This window comes from Hippocampus guttulatus, chromosome 10 (assembly GCF_054856545.1).
Source record: "Hippocampus guttulatus isolate MCC_2025c chromosome 10, RoL_Hgut_1.0, whole genome shotgun sequence".
Lineage (NCBI taxonomy): Eukaryota > Metazoa > Chordata > Actinopteri > Syngnathiformes > Syngnathidae > Hippocampus > Hippocampus guttulatus.
Window position 1 is genome coordinate 18904769 of NC_141270.1, and position 15702 is coordinate 18920470.

At 42.8% G+C, this 15702-nt stretch overlaps 1 protein-coding gene across 1 annotated transcript in view; it reads left to right on the forward strand.

Annotated features, from left to right (window-relative positions):
• Positions 1-13815, forward strand: part of pdzd8 (PDZ domain containing 8) — a 51798-nt gene extending 37983 nt beyond the window's left edge. Inside the window, exons 4-5 of the mRNA XM_086122497.1 lie at positions 8605-8767; positions 8933-13815. Coding sequence (XP_085978623.1) covers positions 8605-8767; positions 8933-11271 — 2502 coding nt within the window. The 3' untranslated portion in view covers positions 11272-13815. The remainder of the gene's footprint in view (positions 1-8604; positions 8768-8932) is intronic.
• The last annotated feature ends 1887 nt before the right edge of the window (positions 13816-15702 follow it).

Sequence of the window (15702 nt, forward strand, 5' to 3'; positions counted from 1 at the left end):
CTTCTGTCTCCTGGTTGGTCTTTTTCCCCTTCCCAAAGGAACTTTCCAAAGAGATTTGTTTTAGTACTCATTTTGCTAGCTCCTGGATTTCATTTTAGCGGTAACCTATCATGTGACCGAGAAGCGCCGCCTTCACCGGCGTCAAGAGTGACATACTGTAGACCAGGGGTGTCAAACTCTTTTTTTGTCGTGGGCCGCATTTCTGTTACCATTTCCCTTGGAGGGCCGTTATGACTGGAAGCATATCAAGAAGAACAGTTTATTTACTGTCATGAGGGGTTTGGTCACAATAATATGCTTACACTACATTGTCTCTCTTACTTAGTATATCCAAGAATTTTACATTTTTGGAAGAGATTTTAGCAAGCATCATGGAAGTCGACATGTTTGATTGGCTTTCGCGGGCCACAGAAAATGATACGGTGGGCCAAATCTGGCGCCTGTGTCTTGGATTTGACACGTGCTGTAGATGGATGTAGCAGAGAATCCTTTAAATTTTCTAAATAAAACATCTTTCAGTTTCCGAAAAATAAATAAAAAGTAAGTTTTTGTAATGTAAGTTATTTCTTCTCTCTGTGTGGCCCAGTACCAAATGACCCATGGACCGGTACCGGTCCGCAGCCCGAGGGTTGGGACCACTGGTGTAGATGATTCATATAGTCATCACACCATTTCAAGGGAGGCTTCTTCAATAGGTTTTATTCCTAAAACACAACTCAAGAAAAATGACACTGATTTTGATGGTCTTCACATTCGTGAACACAAGACATTTTGCAAATTAATCACGTCTAGCAAAAAATAAGTGTGTTTATGAAAAATTTTATGAAAGTCAATACTTAATTGTGCAGTTTTTAAAAAATGGACAACTTGTGCCCCCCCCCCCCCCCAACAGATTTTAAACGAAACAGCTCTGGCTGAATGTTCCACTAAGATCTACCAAAAGTTGGAGGCATATGTAACATTCCCATTTCCAGAAAGTCTAATCTAACCTCGCTACATTCATTCTATGTTCCAATATTGTTCAAAAATGCTTTTAAAACAATCTTGCGGTTCCATAGTCATCATCAGTCTCGTACCGATTATTATTCATGAGGGCATCTTTTAGTTCTGATACATTTGAAATCATACCTGTTTTTTCTATATATGTATGCATAAAGTATGCCGCGCTGTAACAGATGGAGCAAATGTATATTTTTATAAAAATCTATCGAAATGGGATCAAAGACAGACTCGTGTCTGTCCTGGAGGGAAAGAGAACTTGAAAGTAGTTGTTCACTGCCATCTGACCATATTAACCTTTCATTTGTCCTCGGTGGCAGTGCAGATAAAAAGGGATGCTGCATTTGTAGAAATCAATGCCAAATTGTTCCATTGACATTGTGCTAGCAGGTGCTTCTTAGTTGTTTTTTTTTCTTCTCAGAGACAACAAACCAGGAGCTGCTTGCTGCCTGTGTCAATGGTAATGTGGTTAGTTACTCCTGCCGAAGCTCAGCCCCGAGAGGCAGTGCCACTTCTCCAAAATTAAACTCTGCAACTCAGACAGCAACAAAGTTGGAGCAGCTTTAATTTAGAACTTACTTAATTTTAATATGAGTATTATTAGATCATTATTTTTTTTCTTATCATTTTGAAATATGTGAGTTGTGTCGCGTGTTTAACAGGAATCTGCAACAGTTCGCTCTTTTTAAATCGACTTCCATGTAGATCAGGGATTTCAAACATACGGCCCACGGGCCGGAACCGTCACCCAAGGAGGTTCGATCAGGCCCGCAAGATCATTTAAAAGTGAAAAAATGCATAAAAGACACAGAAAGAATATTTTGAATAAGGTGCAATTTATGGAGTAGGGGGACACACTGTTTTAATCAGAGTAGAATACAACAGCAGTCTCAATGTGTCACTGAGACAGACCCAACACAGCAGACGCGATCAAGGACACGTGAATACTTTATTCTTGACACATTTAATAGCACTCTCCTTAATTTGTAAGGTGTAGGCAGGGATTAAATTCCAATTTTATATGCAGATGTGTAAATGGTTTAGAAATTCCTTTCTTTATAAATCTTGTTTAATCTTAAAATGCATTACTATATTTTTCAATACCAATTACTTGTTTAAGTTTTGTGCCTTTGTACAACAGTGGGATCAGTTGCAATGCTTATACAGTCAAACCTCGGTTTTCGTCCATAATCCGTTCCAGAAGGCTGTTCGAAAACCGAAATTGTTCGAAAACCGAAAAAACACTCTTTTTAAAATAAAAATGTTTACTGAACACATCTGATCACGATGGAAGCAACAAGAGGAAGCGTCACTTCCTCGTCTACCCGAGGAAGCGTCACTTCGTCATGTAAGGAAGGCGAGAGGAATCAAATGGTGCATTCAAGTGCGCTCAGTTTGTTCGAGAACCGAAATTTGTTCATCATCCGAGGCATAAACAACTCGAAGTTTTTGGTCGAAAACCGAATTGGTCGAGAACCGAGACGTTCGAAAACCGAGGTTTGACTGTATGTGAACGATAAAAGTAAATTGCACATTTGTCTAAGGAAATCTAAAGTGCTTCATGAAATGTTTTGTAAAAGATATGTTCATGAAATATCAACATTTTCCTGTTGTTCTTGTGCTTCTTTAGACCAAAACAAAGGAAAGACATGTTATTTTGGTTATTTATAGCAGAGTATGGTATAATTTTAATGGCCCGGCCCACTTGACATCTACCGAGGCCGTATGTGGCCCACAATGTGAAATGAGTTTGACACCCCTGATATTGTCGATAAAAGGCATAATGGTGTACTTGTTGTCAGTTGTGCAGCTGCACACACAGCTAGGGTACTGCTCTAATGAATGCTGCTCAGCACCTACAGACTCATGGCAGCTGTTCATACAAAAAGGACAGCATATTTTCCACAAGGGGATGTCCCAAAGTGTTGTATGGCTCTTGGGCAGCCCGAGTGATACACCGGATTTGGCAACACATTTAACCTACCATGGTAGTTTGCATCGAGAGACCCTGCAACATTTGCCTTATTCAGTGCGTAGGAAGAGGGAACAGTGGTGGCAGACGCCCTGAGCATCTGACAGTGGTTTGAACATCAAAGAGCAACATCCCTACATCGGTGTGCCCCCCCCCCCCCCCCCCCGCTCAAGCTCACTCGGCAGCTAAAGAACCATACAGGTAGATGGTGAAATTAGCCAGAAATTGATTATTGCAAGATAAATGCAATTCCAAAATCCAATGCCAAGAAAAAAATTGAACAGAAATTACTTTCTTTTTTTTAATTATTATTATTATTTTTAAACAATTCATGGTCCATGGGGTATGGAACAAATGCATTCTAGTAAACCTCGGACCTATTAAATAGTGAAAATATAAATACTTTGAATAAAACAATCGGTTTTAGTCAGATGCTCATCCATAGTGGCAAGAATAAGCTGACTACACGTATGGCATAAGATAAATGGAGGATAGTCATGATTTGCGTTATTTGTATTTGCTAAAAATATCATTTCTGGGTGTGTTCAAATTTCTTCTTGCGGTTTTGGTGGATCCAGATTTGAGGGGCTGAGTGTTTTTGTTTCCGCCAGCACACTTTAAAGTGTGTGTGTGACATGAATCTGAATAAGCCTTTAGCCTCCACACTATCTCCTCCACAGTGAAATGTTGTTATAGTCTTCATGGAAGAGCTATAACAAAACCAGATCACATTAGACATGTCCTGGAGACAGACAGACATAAGCGCGCACACACACACACACACACACACACACACACACACACACACACACACACACACACACACACACACACACTAAATCCATAAATGGTGAGAGCAAAGTGGGTATTTTGTAGCTAGGCAGAAGTCATCAAGGTTTTCTTCACCTCTACAGTACACTGTACCGGCCATTTTTGGTTTTGTGGCGTGGCATTTATTGACCTGTCGCGTGACATTTAATTCAGGCTGTAGCTACTTGCCATTTGCTCAATGATGTTTACACTACGCACCTGCCACCATCCACACAAGCCCATCCTAGCACATGCATCCCTACCTCAGCAGTGTACGGAATTATGTAACACTTTTACACTTAAGGTTGCAATATTTTATCGAGGTTATAGATACAGAGGTTCTGTGGACCATATCAGTGAAATTATGTGTGTGATTTAAAAAAAAAAAAATTCGAGAAAGATCACTTTCAATGAGCAGTACAGCAAGAATACTTTCTTCGACATGGTGAGCAAATGTGGAATATTTCGCTCCGACCTTTAGCGGCACTTGTTTTGTCACCAGATTTTATGGCCCAAAAAGCTGACTGTTGCAAGGCGAGCTTCAGCTACACTGCCACCCAAACAATTCAGATACTCGCTTGTGGACAAGAACAAGAAGAACCAAAGTGGCAAATGTCTTCTGAGAAGTTTATTGAAAGGGAAAAACAGTCAGACATACAGATGCAAAATGAGAACACGTAAAGGAGTTGCACGCCCAGAAATAATACCCGATACTAGTCACAGACACATGAACACTACACTTTGTAGTTTATTTGCATTCTTTTTACTTTGTGTGTGTGTGTGGGGGTGTGTATATATATATATATATATATATATATATATACACACATTTTTGTATATTTTCTGTGCAGACAAAAGCCAGTTATGAACAACACCCTGAAACGGCGCCAGCTTCTCTGCGCCCGAGATCATCTAAGATGGAGTGATGCAAAGTGGAAAAAGTGTTCTGTGGTCTGATGAGTCCACATTTCAAATTGGTTTTGGGACGTGTGGACGTCGTGTCCTCCGGGCCAAAGCGCAAAAGAACCATCCGAACTGTTATGGACGCGAATTTCAAAAGCCAGCATCTGTGGTACTGCTCGTGTAAAGAAATGTCTGTATTTAAACATTTATTGGGAGTCTGTACTGAGTAAAATTTTTATTTGGTATTTCCAAGCACAGTGTTTATGTTTGAACCGTGCGTAATGTTGCAGTGGCTTACAATAATAAATGCAGGGGTTGATATTTTAGAAATCAAACCTATGCCTCCTTTTTTCATAACCCTAAATATCCTGCAATAATCTACGTGATAATATGATTGGCAATCAAATAAGTGTCAACCTGACTTTCTACCGTCATTTAAATGAATGTCATCTATTCGAAGTAGCAAAGCCATGTTTCTCAGCTATCATCAGCCTGGCTCAGGATCAAGACTGTCAATCATCCACCGAGCCCCTTCAAACCCTTCCCTCTTGTTCTGTTCTCTTGTGTAGATCATCAGCTTATTCATGCCAACCCTAACTCAATCACAGACTTCCACCAGAACAGTAACGAATTACTGCAGGCAAAATTACAGTCATTTGTCTCAGTCGACGCATGTCGTATTGGCTCTCCTTTTCTGTCTTTTTATACCAGAGCACCTGAACCATTGTTAACATCATTCTCCTCCTCCACACTGTGTTGGACTCTTTTGTCGGCTATCATATTTGGAGACAGTAAGCCGCCAGTTGGCACAGACCAGAGTCAAATGGCTCTGTTTGTGTATCGTCGGAGTTGTCATGAATGTAGACGGACAACCTTTTGGGCTTGCGGCAGGTCACCTCTGCATCACATTTGTAATGTGGGATATGTGACTTGTGAGCTGTGGCTGTCATTAAGGCAGGCGGGGGTGGGGCTTAATTACAGCTCTTTCATCTCACACTGAATTGCCACTTTCAGTTCGAGCCGGAGAAGGACAAGACGTCAGCGCTCGGCTCCATGCGTATCGCCACTGTTCACAAGTGACTCTTATTCTTGACAATTAAATACATTTGTGAAAGTGGGAAACTATTGACCTTTTCATTGAATTTAGATTATTTTATCTTTATTCGGAGAACACCATGATGGCAATAAAACCCAACAATAAATGTTTTCCAACTTGCATATTTATCACACTGTGTTTGCGAATTGACGCAAATAATATTAGAGGTGTTACGATTCAGAATCATTTTTAATTTGTTTGCCACCTCCCATTTTTCTATTGTTTCACATAAAAAACAACAGGAGTCTCTTCCATAATGATACAGTTTAACACATGGACTAAAAAGTGAGACAAGAAAGAATCATGAACACATGAATTATATATGTACAAATACTTCAGATGAAGTTGTTTATTTGCCTTGCACAGTAAAAACACAACGGTAGCAGCGACCAATGAAATTCTTTCTTTGTTAGTCTTTCTCCACGATTGCAAAAAATAAAAAGAATTTTACAAAAAGACAGGGTCTGACATTAGTGATACTCCGATGGCCCTGGGCCAGTATTTTATTTTTTAAACATGCAAAACAACTACAGATGTAATATCAATGACAAAATCTCCTTTTACACCATGCATTTTCCAAGCAAGCAGAAATGAGTGCTTTAAAAATTCGGGAAACACCTGTCTACTTTTTCTGCCAGACCTGTAAATGAGCAACCTGTGCTTGTGAAGTCTCCATTAGGGAATCCTTGGTTGATGTTTGCATAGGAGGAACCCAATTGGCTCTGAAGATTTGAAGCCTTGAAATCCTCTAATGAAGTCAAACAGGCAGAATGGACTGCCAATACATTCATCAACAACTGTTAAAATGCCTTTTTTTTTGTTGTTGTTGTATTTTTGTATTTTCCCCTCCCATTTCTAGAGCAAATGTATTACACCAACACTACTCAACGTTTTTCACTCCGTCATTTGCGTCAAAGCGCTTGCACATGATAGGCACATACTTTGTACTTTATTGACAAATGTACCGTAAATTCCGGGCTACAGACCGCACCTGATTAAGAGCCGCATGCTCAGATTTATGAAGAAAAATCAATTTTGTAATTATATGCGCCGCACCGTACTATAAACCGCTGGCCAATGAGTAGGCGGGGGTTTGCTTCTGCGTCCCTGCCGCCGTGGAGCGCCTCCGGGTGCGGTCCCCCGCTGAACCCCCGCAGAAAAAAAGCGCAAAATTTCTTAAGGTGAAAATAATCTCCATATTTTTATGAGCATAATAAATGCATTTGCACAACGAAATTACGCTGAAACACATAATAAGAGGCCAGACAAAGAGAGATCTTGATGCGCATCTGCGTAATTACGAGGAGAAATACTGCAGCCCACTAGGCTTTGAATAGAATAATGCAAATCATATAAATGGGAAAAGATATATGAAATTATTTCTATAGTCAGCCGCTTAAAATGATCATCGTTGGCAGCTTTAGGCCTGATGCTGCGCGGCTCAAAACACAGGTAAAATGTGTTCTCTCGTGGCCGCTTGTTTTCAGTATGACGGGGAGTCACCTTTTTTATTTACAGTCCGAGTGAGGGGCTAATCAAATGTCAGAGGGTCTTCGTCCATATTTATTATTTCATCTGGGCTGATGGAATTCTCCGCTATCTTTGTTTGTGTGAATGTGCGGAACGAAGCAAGTTTGTCCTCGTAATTGGGAGGGAGCTGCTGACATATTGTAACGTTGTGCGTGCCCTAATAGACAGGCTTCCATTTCATGAAACTATAACACCACGACGGCCCACCTTTAAAAGCTTTGGTTGTCTTTTTACACTGGCTCAGTTCTTCTTGCCAGAACCTCCACCTTCGCACCATCGACTCGTCTTTGCCAAGATTACGGGCAGCAGCTTGATTTCCTTCTTTAACTGCCAGTCTTTTGGTTTGGCTTTTAGTTTAAAAGCTGCATCATATGCTTTTCGTCTGGTATTCTCCATGTTGATCAGGGTGAGAAGAAAGACTGAAATAAGGAAGTTGTGATTACCGGTAATCATACAATTTCATTGGACCCCTGTGTACTACTCATTCATTTTATTGGTCGACTGTTGCCGGGTAACACATTTTTCCCCCGCTACGGCAAAAAGAGCGGAAATTGTGATTAGTCATACAATCTCATTGGACCTCAGTGAAAGACTCATTCATTTTATTGGTCCATGTTTTTCCCGCGATGGAAAAAAAAAATTAAAAAGCCGCTTCATTTTACACGCCGCAGTGTTGAAAGTGTGGAAAAAAAGTAGCGGCTTGTAATCCGGAATTTGTTCCATTGCGTTCAAACGAGTCCTCACCCACACTGCGCTTGCTCAATAGGCATGAAGGGTCCATGCAACCGCATGCACATATGTGGAAGTGCTGATAGAACAGCCTACCAGGAAGTAAAAATGATGTGCTATGTTTTGTGATTCCATGTGAGGTCATTGCTGAGTTTGATGTGGGTACCAAGGAATTGAAAAATGTGACTGACAAGAATTTTCGTTCTTGCTCTTTTGTTTGTGTGTGTGCGTGTTTCTTAAAACCAGAAGGGTGGCATTGTGAATAAAAAATGTTTCATGAAACATCACAGATTTTTCTATTTCCTCTAAAATTAACCACTGAAACAATCATCCTCCAGTTGATTCCATAACTTTTGGAGGGCTTGTATGTGTCACATGCCAGCACTCGGGAATCTGAAGGCCCTGGGCAGTTTAGATTGACATAGCAACACATTCAAGATGAACTCTGATTAGACACACAAAGAAAAAGACTAATAACCAACACACAACCTAAAACTGGGCATCCAAGGCACACTACGTTCATAACCAGTCTTTCCTTCTTTATTTGTGTTAACATTTATTACAGACAGAGGTCATCAAGGGTCCGTGTGGCAGCGTGGGAATGACGTTCAGGCATGTGCCTGCCAGTGAGGGAGAAGCAGTCCATGTGAGCATTGAGACGGTGACGCCGAACTCCCCTGCAGCCTTGGCAGACTTGCAGCGAGGTGATCGGCTCATCGCAATCGGAGGTTTGAGATGGCTTATTCAACATCGGTTTTTGCAGAAAGGATTGAGAAATAATGTTGCAGTAAAAATCTGACTTGGAGAAGATCTGCTTATTGAAACCAAACGCAATATTGTAACAAATGTCATTCATGTTTTTTGGAATAGTAATTGACGTCCATTTTCGACAGGTGTCAAAGTGACATCGTCAGTTCAAGTGCCCAAACTTCTGAAACAGGCTGGAGACAGGGTAGTGGTCCTCTATGAGAGGCCGGTCCGCCACCAGACTCCGTCCCTCGGAAGCCTGGGAACTCTTCAGGAGGGATATGGGCAGCTGGAAGAATCGGGCTTCATATCCCAACCTGGGGGATACGAAGAAGACCCGGCCCCCATCACCACTCTGTCTGACATAACTGACAGTAAAGACATGGACTCTGAATTTGAAGAGTTGATTGTGGACTCCAAACCCAGCCCGAATGTCGGCCCCCTCAGCACCAGTGATACGAAGGATGATTTCCTTCTCACAGTAAACCAAAGCCCCAAAAAAACAGTGGCCAACTTGGCTTCTAAACCTCTTGGGACCATATCACCCATCCTCAACCGTAAGCTAAACCTAGTGGGCCTCCAATCACCACTAAAGGCCCAACCGAAAGAATCACCAAAGCCCTCCCGACAGAAGACGAGCAACGATTCAGGAGATAGTTTGCAGCGCCCCGCGATGCCCCCTCCACCGCCGCCCTCTCGTCCCCCGGTGCCACCAAGACCTCAAATACGGTTGTCGTCTGCCGGTTCAGAGTCCATTTTTTTGGAAAGCGTTGATTCTACGACAAGCACGACTCCCCTAATATCTACTGCGACGGCCACTGTCAGTGCTTCAGAGAAATCTCCTGAAAAAGCTCCTCTGACAGGAGCCATTGAAGACCTGGCTGGCACCGAGAAGATGGGTGTCAAACCGAGTGAGGGGAAGTCCACCAGGCCGTCAGAGCCCAGCGATGACATTGGAATCACATCCTTCACCAGTAGCAAGGCAGACCAGGCAAAGGACAAAGTTTCCGAGAGCTCTTGCAGCACACGGGACAGTCTAGAAGAGCACCCCTTCTGGGAATCCCCAGAATCTATGTTTCGTCATCGGACAACTTGTTGGCCCAAGGCCTCTGTTGTGTTTGAGGTGGACAGCAACCACAAGTACCTTAATGTGGCCCTTTGGTGTAAAGATCCCTTTAAGCTGGGCAGTTTGCTGTGCCTGGGCCATGTCAGCCTCCATCTGGAGCACGTAGCCCTTGAGTGTATGGCCACATCTTCAGCAGAATACCAGAGCACATTTAAGCTTGGGCCTCCAGAGCCTCGAGCTAATGTCAGCCGCACCGCACTACGCAGCCTCAGCACCCACAAAGGCTTCAATGAGAAGTTGTGTTATGGAGACGTTACTCTAAATTTCTGTTACCTAGCAGGGGATGAGTTGGACTATCCTGGAATGGCAGAGAGGGAGCGAGAGGGGAGTCTCCACGATGATGATCTAAGGGAGCGGGAGAGGGAACAGTTCCCCACAGCCTCACGTGATGACTTGGCCTATGGTGCCATGCAGCTCGTTGAGGTTCGCCACAACTTCCAGGACACCCAGTTCCAAAACCCGACCTGGTGCGAATATTGTAAAAAGAAAGTTTGGACCAAGGCAGCCTCGCAGTGTATGATCTGCGCTTATGTTTGCCACAAGAAATGCCAGGAAAAATGCCTTGCTGAAAGTCCCTTGTGTGTGGCACCGACCGAGCGTCGAGGAGCTGACCCTGAGGCCAAGTCCACTATTAATCGGGCCACAAGTGGCTTAACCCGCCATATCATCAACACGAGCTCCCGCCTGCTTAACCTACGCCAGGCCCCCAAGACTCGCCTGGTCGAGCAGGTCACGGATGCGGTGCCCGGAGCGGTGGATCCTTCCCCTAAGCATACTCCAAACACCTCAGACAACGAGAGCAGCGATACCGAGACCTACACCAGTGGTGCCAGCCCTTCCAAGCAACCCGTCGGCGGCGGTGGGGGAAGCGGTAAACTGGTTCGCAAGGAGGGCGGCTTGGACGACAGCGTGTTCATCGCCGTAAAAGAGATCGGCCGCGACCTCTACCGAGGTTTGCCCACCGATGAGCGTTCTCAAAAACTTGAGCTGATGCTGGACAAGCTGCAGCAGGAAATCGATCAGGAGTTGGAGCACAACAACGCCCTTTTGATGGAGGAGAGGGAGACCAGCGATCCCAGGCGAAAGGTGCTCATTAGTTCGGCCCTTTCCAAGTCCGGCGAAAGGCTGCAGGCACTCACTCTGCTCATGATTCACTATCGTGCGGGCATTGAGGACTTGGAGTCGGTGGAGAGCACCTCTCCTTCGGAGCAACAATGTTTTAAGGGCAGAGGGGACGGCTTAGAGGAGGAGGCCCTGATGGGAGCGGAGGTCTATGACAGTGACATATGCAGCCCGGCCGACTTGCAACTGTTGGATGACATCACTGAGGAGCAGATCTGTGTGGAGGCGCTTCACTAAATTGCACCAGAGAGCAGACAGAGGAGGAGGAACCGTTTGGACCAATGGCCCTTTTTTTTTCTTCTTTTTTTTGAAGGGCATCGCTAGTTGAAAGGGGGATACCGTACGTCCATTTTTTTTTCATCACATCTCACAAAATACATGAAGGAATTTCCCCCTATGAATACTTGGTTGCACCTGCTAATGCTTTTATTTTGCACTGTGTCCATACTTTAGGTTTCAAAGGGAAATAGAACGCTGTAGTGTTGCTGGTAGATTGCTCGTTCATGATATTTTTCTGATGAAATGTCTTTGTAAAACTTTGCCCCTCTCAATGATGTCATCACACGCCGGAAATTTCTTTTGTGTGCAATGAAAGTAAAGTAATCGTTCAGTAGGAACTCGCTGTCAGGTTAAGGTCAAAACAGCTTCAGCTGATCACATGAGGGGAGGTGGGGGAGATCGTCTTTCGCGTGAACATTGCAGTCATGCTTTCTACCCTTTTTTTGTTAGGAGCACTTTTAAAAGCAGACCTTTTAATATTCACAAATGACTCTTTTTGGGGGCATTTCAGCAACTGCAAGCTAACTGGGATGGATGTTATGTTTCTATTTTAGTTGTATCACTTCGGCCAAACATGTTTCATACGACCATATAAAACGTGTTTTTGATGAAGATTTCAAGGTGTTGTCTTGGGGGGTTTTTTTTGTTTCATATTTTAAATAAATTCTTTCAATGTTTATTTTATAAATGTGATGTGAATAACTTGGTGGATTTGGATGAATCTTCTGATTACTTCATGTTTCAGTTTGCTTTTATGTGGGAGGAAAATAGATCTTAAAAAAAAAAAAATTGTCTGATGTCGTACATGCCATCTGCCTTCATGAGTGGTCATGAATGCCCAATATATTTCCCATATTGCGTTTGTTTTGTCAATACCTACATTACCAGTCAAACTTTTTGGAAGCAGGCACAAATTATTATTTTTTAAATTGTACATCAATACTTCATACTGTACTTCAGTCATTGACATCGTGAAGAAACACTGATGGAATTATTTGGGAAGAAACCCCCCCATCCCCCTAAAACAATGTTTTACAATTAAGATTTTTTCAAAGTAGCCACCTTGTGCCCAGATAACCGCTTTGTACATCTTTTGTATTTTCTCAGTCAGCGATGAGCATTATCAAGAGTTAAGAACTTGAATTTGAAGGTGTTTCGAAACTTTCGACTGGTACCGCACCCCCATTATATTCCACACATTGATCATTTTTGTCTTCAGCCCCAAAAAGCCATCAGCTCCCTAAATGTTATCCTCTTATTCATTTTCTTGAATGCTCCTGGAAAGCCGCCACTTTTAGTCCATCCATTTTTAATCCAAAATTATAAACATTCATTATTTCTGCGGTTATTGTTAACCTAGTGCCACTTCAAGTCAACACAAACACGGTTTGATTCTCCCATTAAAAATATTTGGGATCTGTTGGTTAGAAGTGTAATATTAAAAAAACACACACACACACACACACACACACAATGTGAGCCCCAAAATGAAAATAGCAAAGCAACTTGGAGTAATCGCCGGCTGAAATACTGCACAGAAATCTGGATAAGATCGTATTGATATTAAAATCAATCCCCCCCCCCCCCCCAACAGTATGTCCTCTTTAATGCAATGTTGCTCGACATAGCTGCTGTACTTAATCTTTGTCAAGTTAAAGTCCAACTGTAAGTAGGTCAACAGTTGCAGGTCATTGATCTGGCCTGCACCTGAAGAAACACTCATAATCTTTCCAACCTCCTCTCATCTTCTGTAATCATTTTCTTACTTCCAAATCAATTATTCAAATATTTAAAAGTCAAGAAAGTTAACGCATGCAAATCAAAGAAAGAGGGTGGGGGTGTAAGAGTACACAGACAATCACACGGTGAGGCGACCACCCTCGCATATCATCTCAATTCATGTCTGACTGTGAACCTGAAACGGCGAGCTACAAGGGACTGATGGCCATCTTCAAAACAAAGCCTGCACGGCTGTCAATGCTGCGGAGGCACAAGAATTAGCAACCGTTCCGTTGATCACCTTTTGTTTTCCCACTGTAACCTTTACTTTTTGAGACGCTTTACAACTTTTGCGCGCGGGTCACTTTTGCGTTCTGGCTGAACAATTGCAACACGTCTCATGTCTGTTACTGTATGTTCTGATTTTGTGTAATATTCTTTATATTGGACATGGAGCTAATGACTAGATCATTTCTCTTTTGTAATTAGATATGTGTAGCCTGTGTACCTTTACGTCGAATAAAATCACGTGGTCTCCGAACCCAAGAGGTGATCTTCACACTGTAAAACTGACTTGTAGGCCTGCCGAGCTTTGCTTTTGCCTCTGCTGCTGCTGTTCCAATGTGATTGACCACAGTACTGTTTCTCACTTACTTGTGCCCATCACAGCTGTTCAGCGGGTTACGGTCTTCATATGGTAGAGATGTTGTGCACAGTTTTTCTTCAGGTTCATGTCTGGAAGCTGTATTGTACTTATCCTAAATAAAACAAAGCTTGAATTCATTTACTGTGGCTTGTAGTTCATGTCAGCTATAATAATGTCGCTCTAATAAAAGTTTTTAAAAAACCCGCATTTTACTCGTTAAAGTACTGGAACGGGGACCCAGTGGTCACCTCACAGTGCAGAGGTTGTGGGTTCAATCCCAGCTCCAGCCTTCCTGTGTGGCGTTTGCATGTTCTCCCCGTGCCTGCGTGGGTTTTCTCCGGGTACTCCGGTTTCCTCCCACATCACAAAAATATGTAACTGAACAAAACGGGGCTGTGAAAAATGCTGCCCATTACAGGCGCAAAAAAACACAATCGTCCCGGAGTTGTCCAGCAGCGACTGTCAAATAGCGCCGACATTCCTCCCAAATCAAAATCAGTGCTGGCAGACGCGTTCTGCCAAGAAGGCGCAACCACCAAGCACAGATTCTTCTCCTTCAACGAGTGTCGTGGCCAAAATGCTGAAAGCAGCCCAGATCGGGTCTACACGAAAGACAACAAACACCATATGACGAAACAAAAAGACAAAAACAACAAAAAATGCAGAGCTCTTGAAGAGACCAATCAGACATAAGTTACAATAATTTGGCTCACTTGAAAAGCTTGCTCTTCCCCGAGCTGTCGAACACATCTAGATACAAATCCCAAGAAATAAAAAGTGGACTTCTGAAATTCTACTTTCATTTTCGTCCCCTTCGGTACACAACAAATACAAAGGCATTGACCATGCCGTTCCAATCTTTTGGGTGTGGACTATAGACAATCCGTGTATCATTCGTTCTTTCGTTTTTCACAGACCGTTCTTTGGATTTCATTCAGAGAAAAACGTGCAACTGCCGACTTGATTTTCAATTTGGCGCTACAAGCCAGGTACGTCTGCCTCAAAGAACGTGAGCCGGCGTCCTCTTGTCCACCCACTTCAGTGTGGCAAAGTTCTGCCTGCATCACCTTGCACGTTTCTAGCTGCAGGTTTATGCGATATTGCTGGCATCGGGCCCAAACCGATGTGAAAATTTGAAGAATTGCATATGTTTTCACAAATCTATACTATTGGTCACTCCACGTGTGTGTGCGCTATTTTTCATTAGTTTTTTAAATTTGTAATCATTGACTCATTTTCAATGTTAAAAATAGCTTGCTCTCTTAGACTATGCAAGGTTAATTGTCGAGCAAACATGCCGTTTTTATTTTTGGGTCTCCTGAAAAGCGATGATCGTGGTGATACAACAATTCGCACAAATATTTAAAGCTCACTCTGGAAAATCACAGTGCGTGATACAAGTGTCTGGAAATATTTGGGAGATGTGAAGAGAGACAGAAACATGGCCTTGTCTACCAAACTCAGCGCGGGAGCAATTGCGCAATCTGAGGTTAGGCTTGTCTTGCTTGTTGCCACACACTGTGTCACACGGGTGTATTTGAACAGGAAATATGACCACTCTGCCGTCTTTCTGGTGAAAAATACAATTCAACATAAAGGACAGAGCAGAGAACTAGACTCTGAAATGTCATGTTTAATCATTATTTCTGACTCGTTATGACCCCCCCCCCCCTCCCCACATTGTCTGTCCTCTGCTGTTTGCTACACACTGACCCTGTTGCAGGTGTCAGAAGGGACAACAAGCATTTTAATGACCAAACATGAAAAGCAGCAAGATATTTTGTTTTTAATCACCAAGAAAATTCACATCTTTTAAGTCTTTTTCCCCCCTTTACCTAATGTGAATGTATTTCGCAACATATTTTCTGCATTTATAATCTAGCGTGAGGGGAGCGCATTGTGCCAGCATCTGGAAAGTAATTCAGCGCCTGTGGTAAGATCGACAGGTTGATTACTGTGTCTGCTCCCACATTATCATGTCAGAGTAACTTGGTTTTTTTTTTTTTTGCCTTCCATCCTTAGCA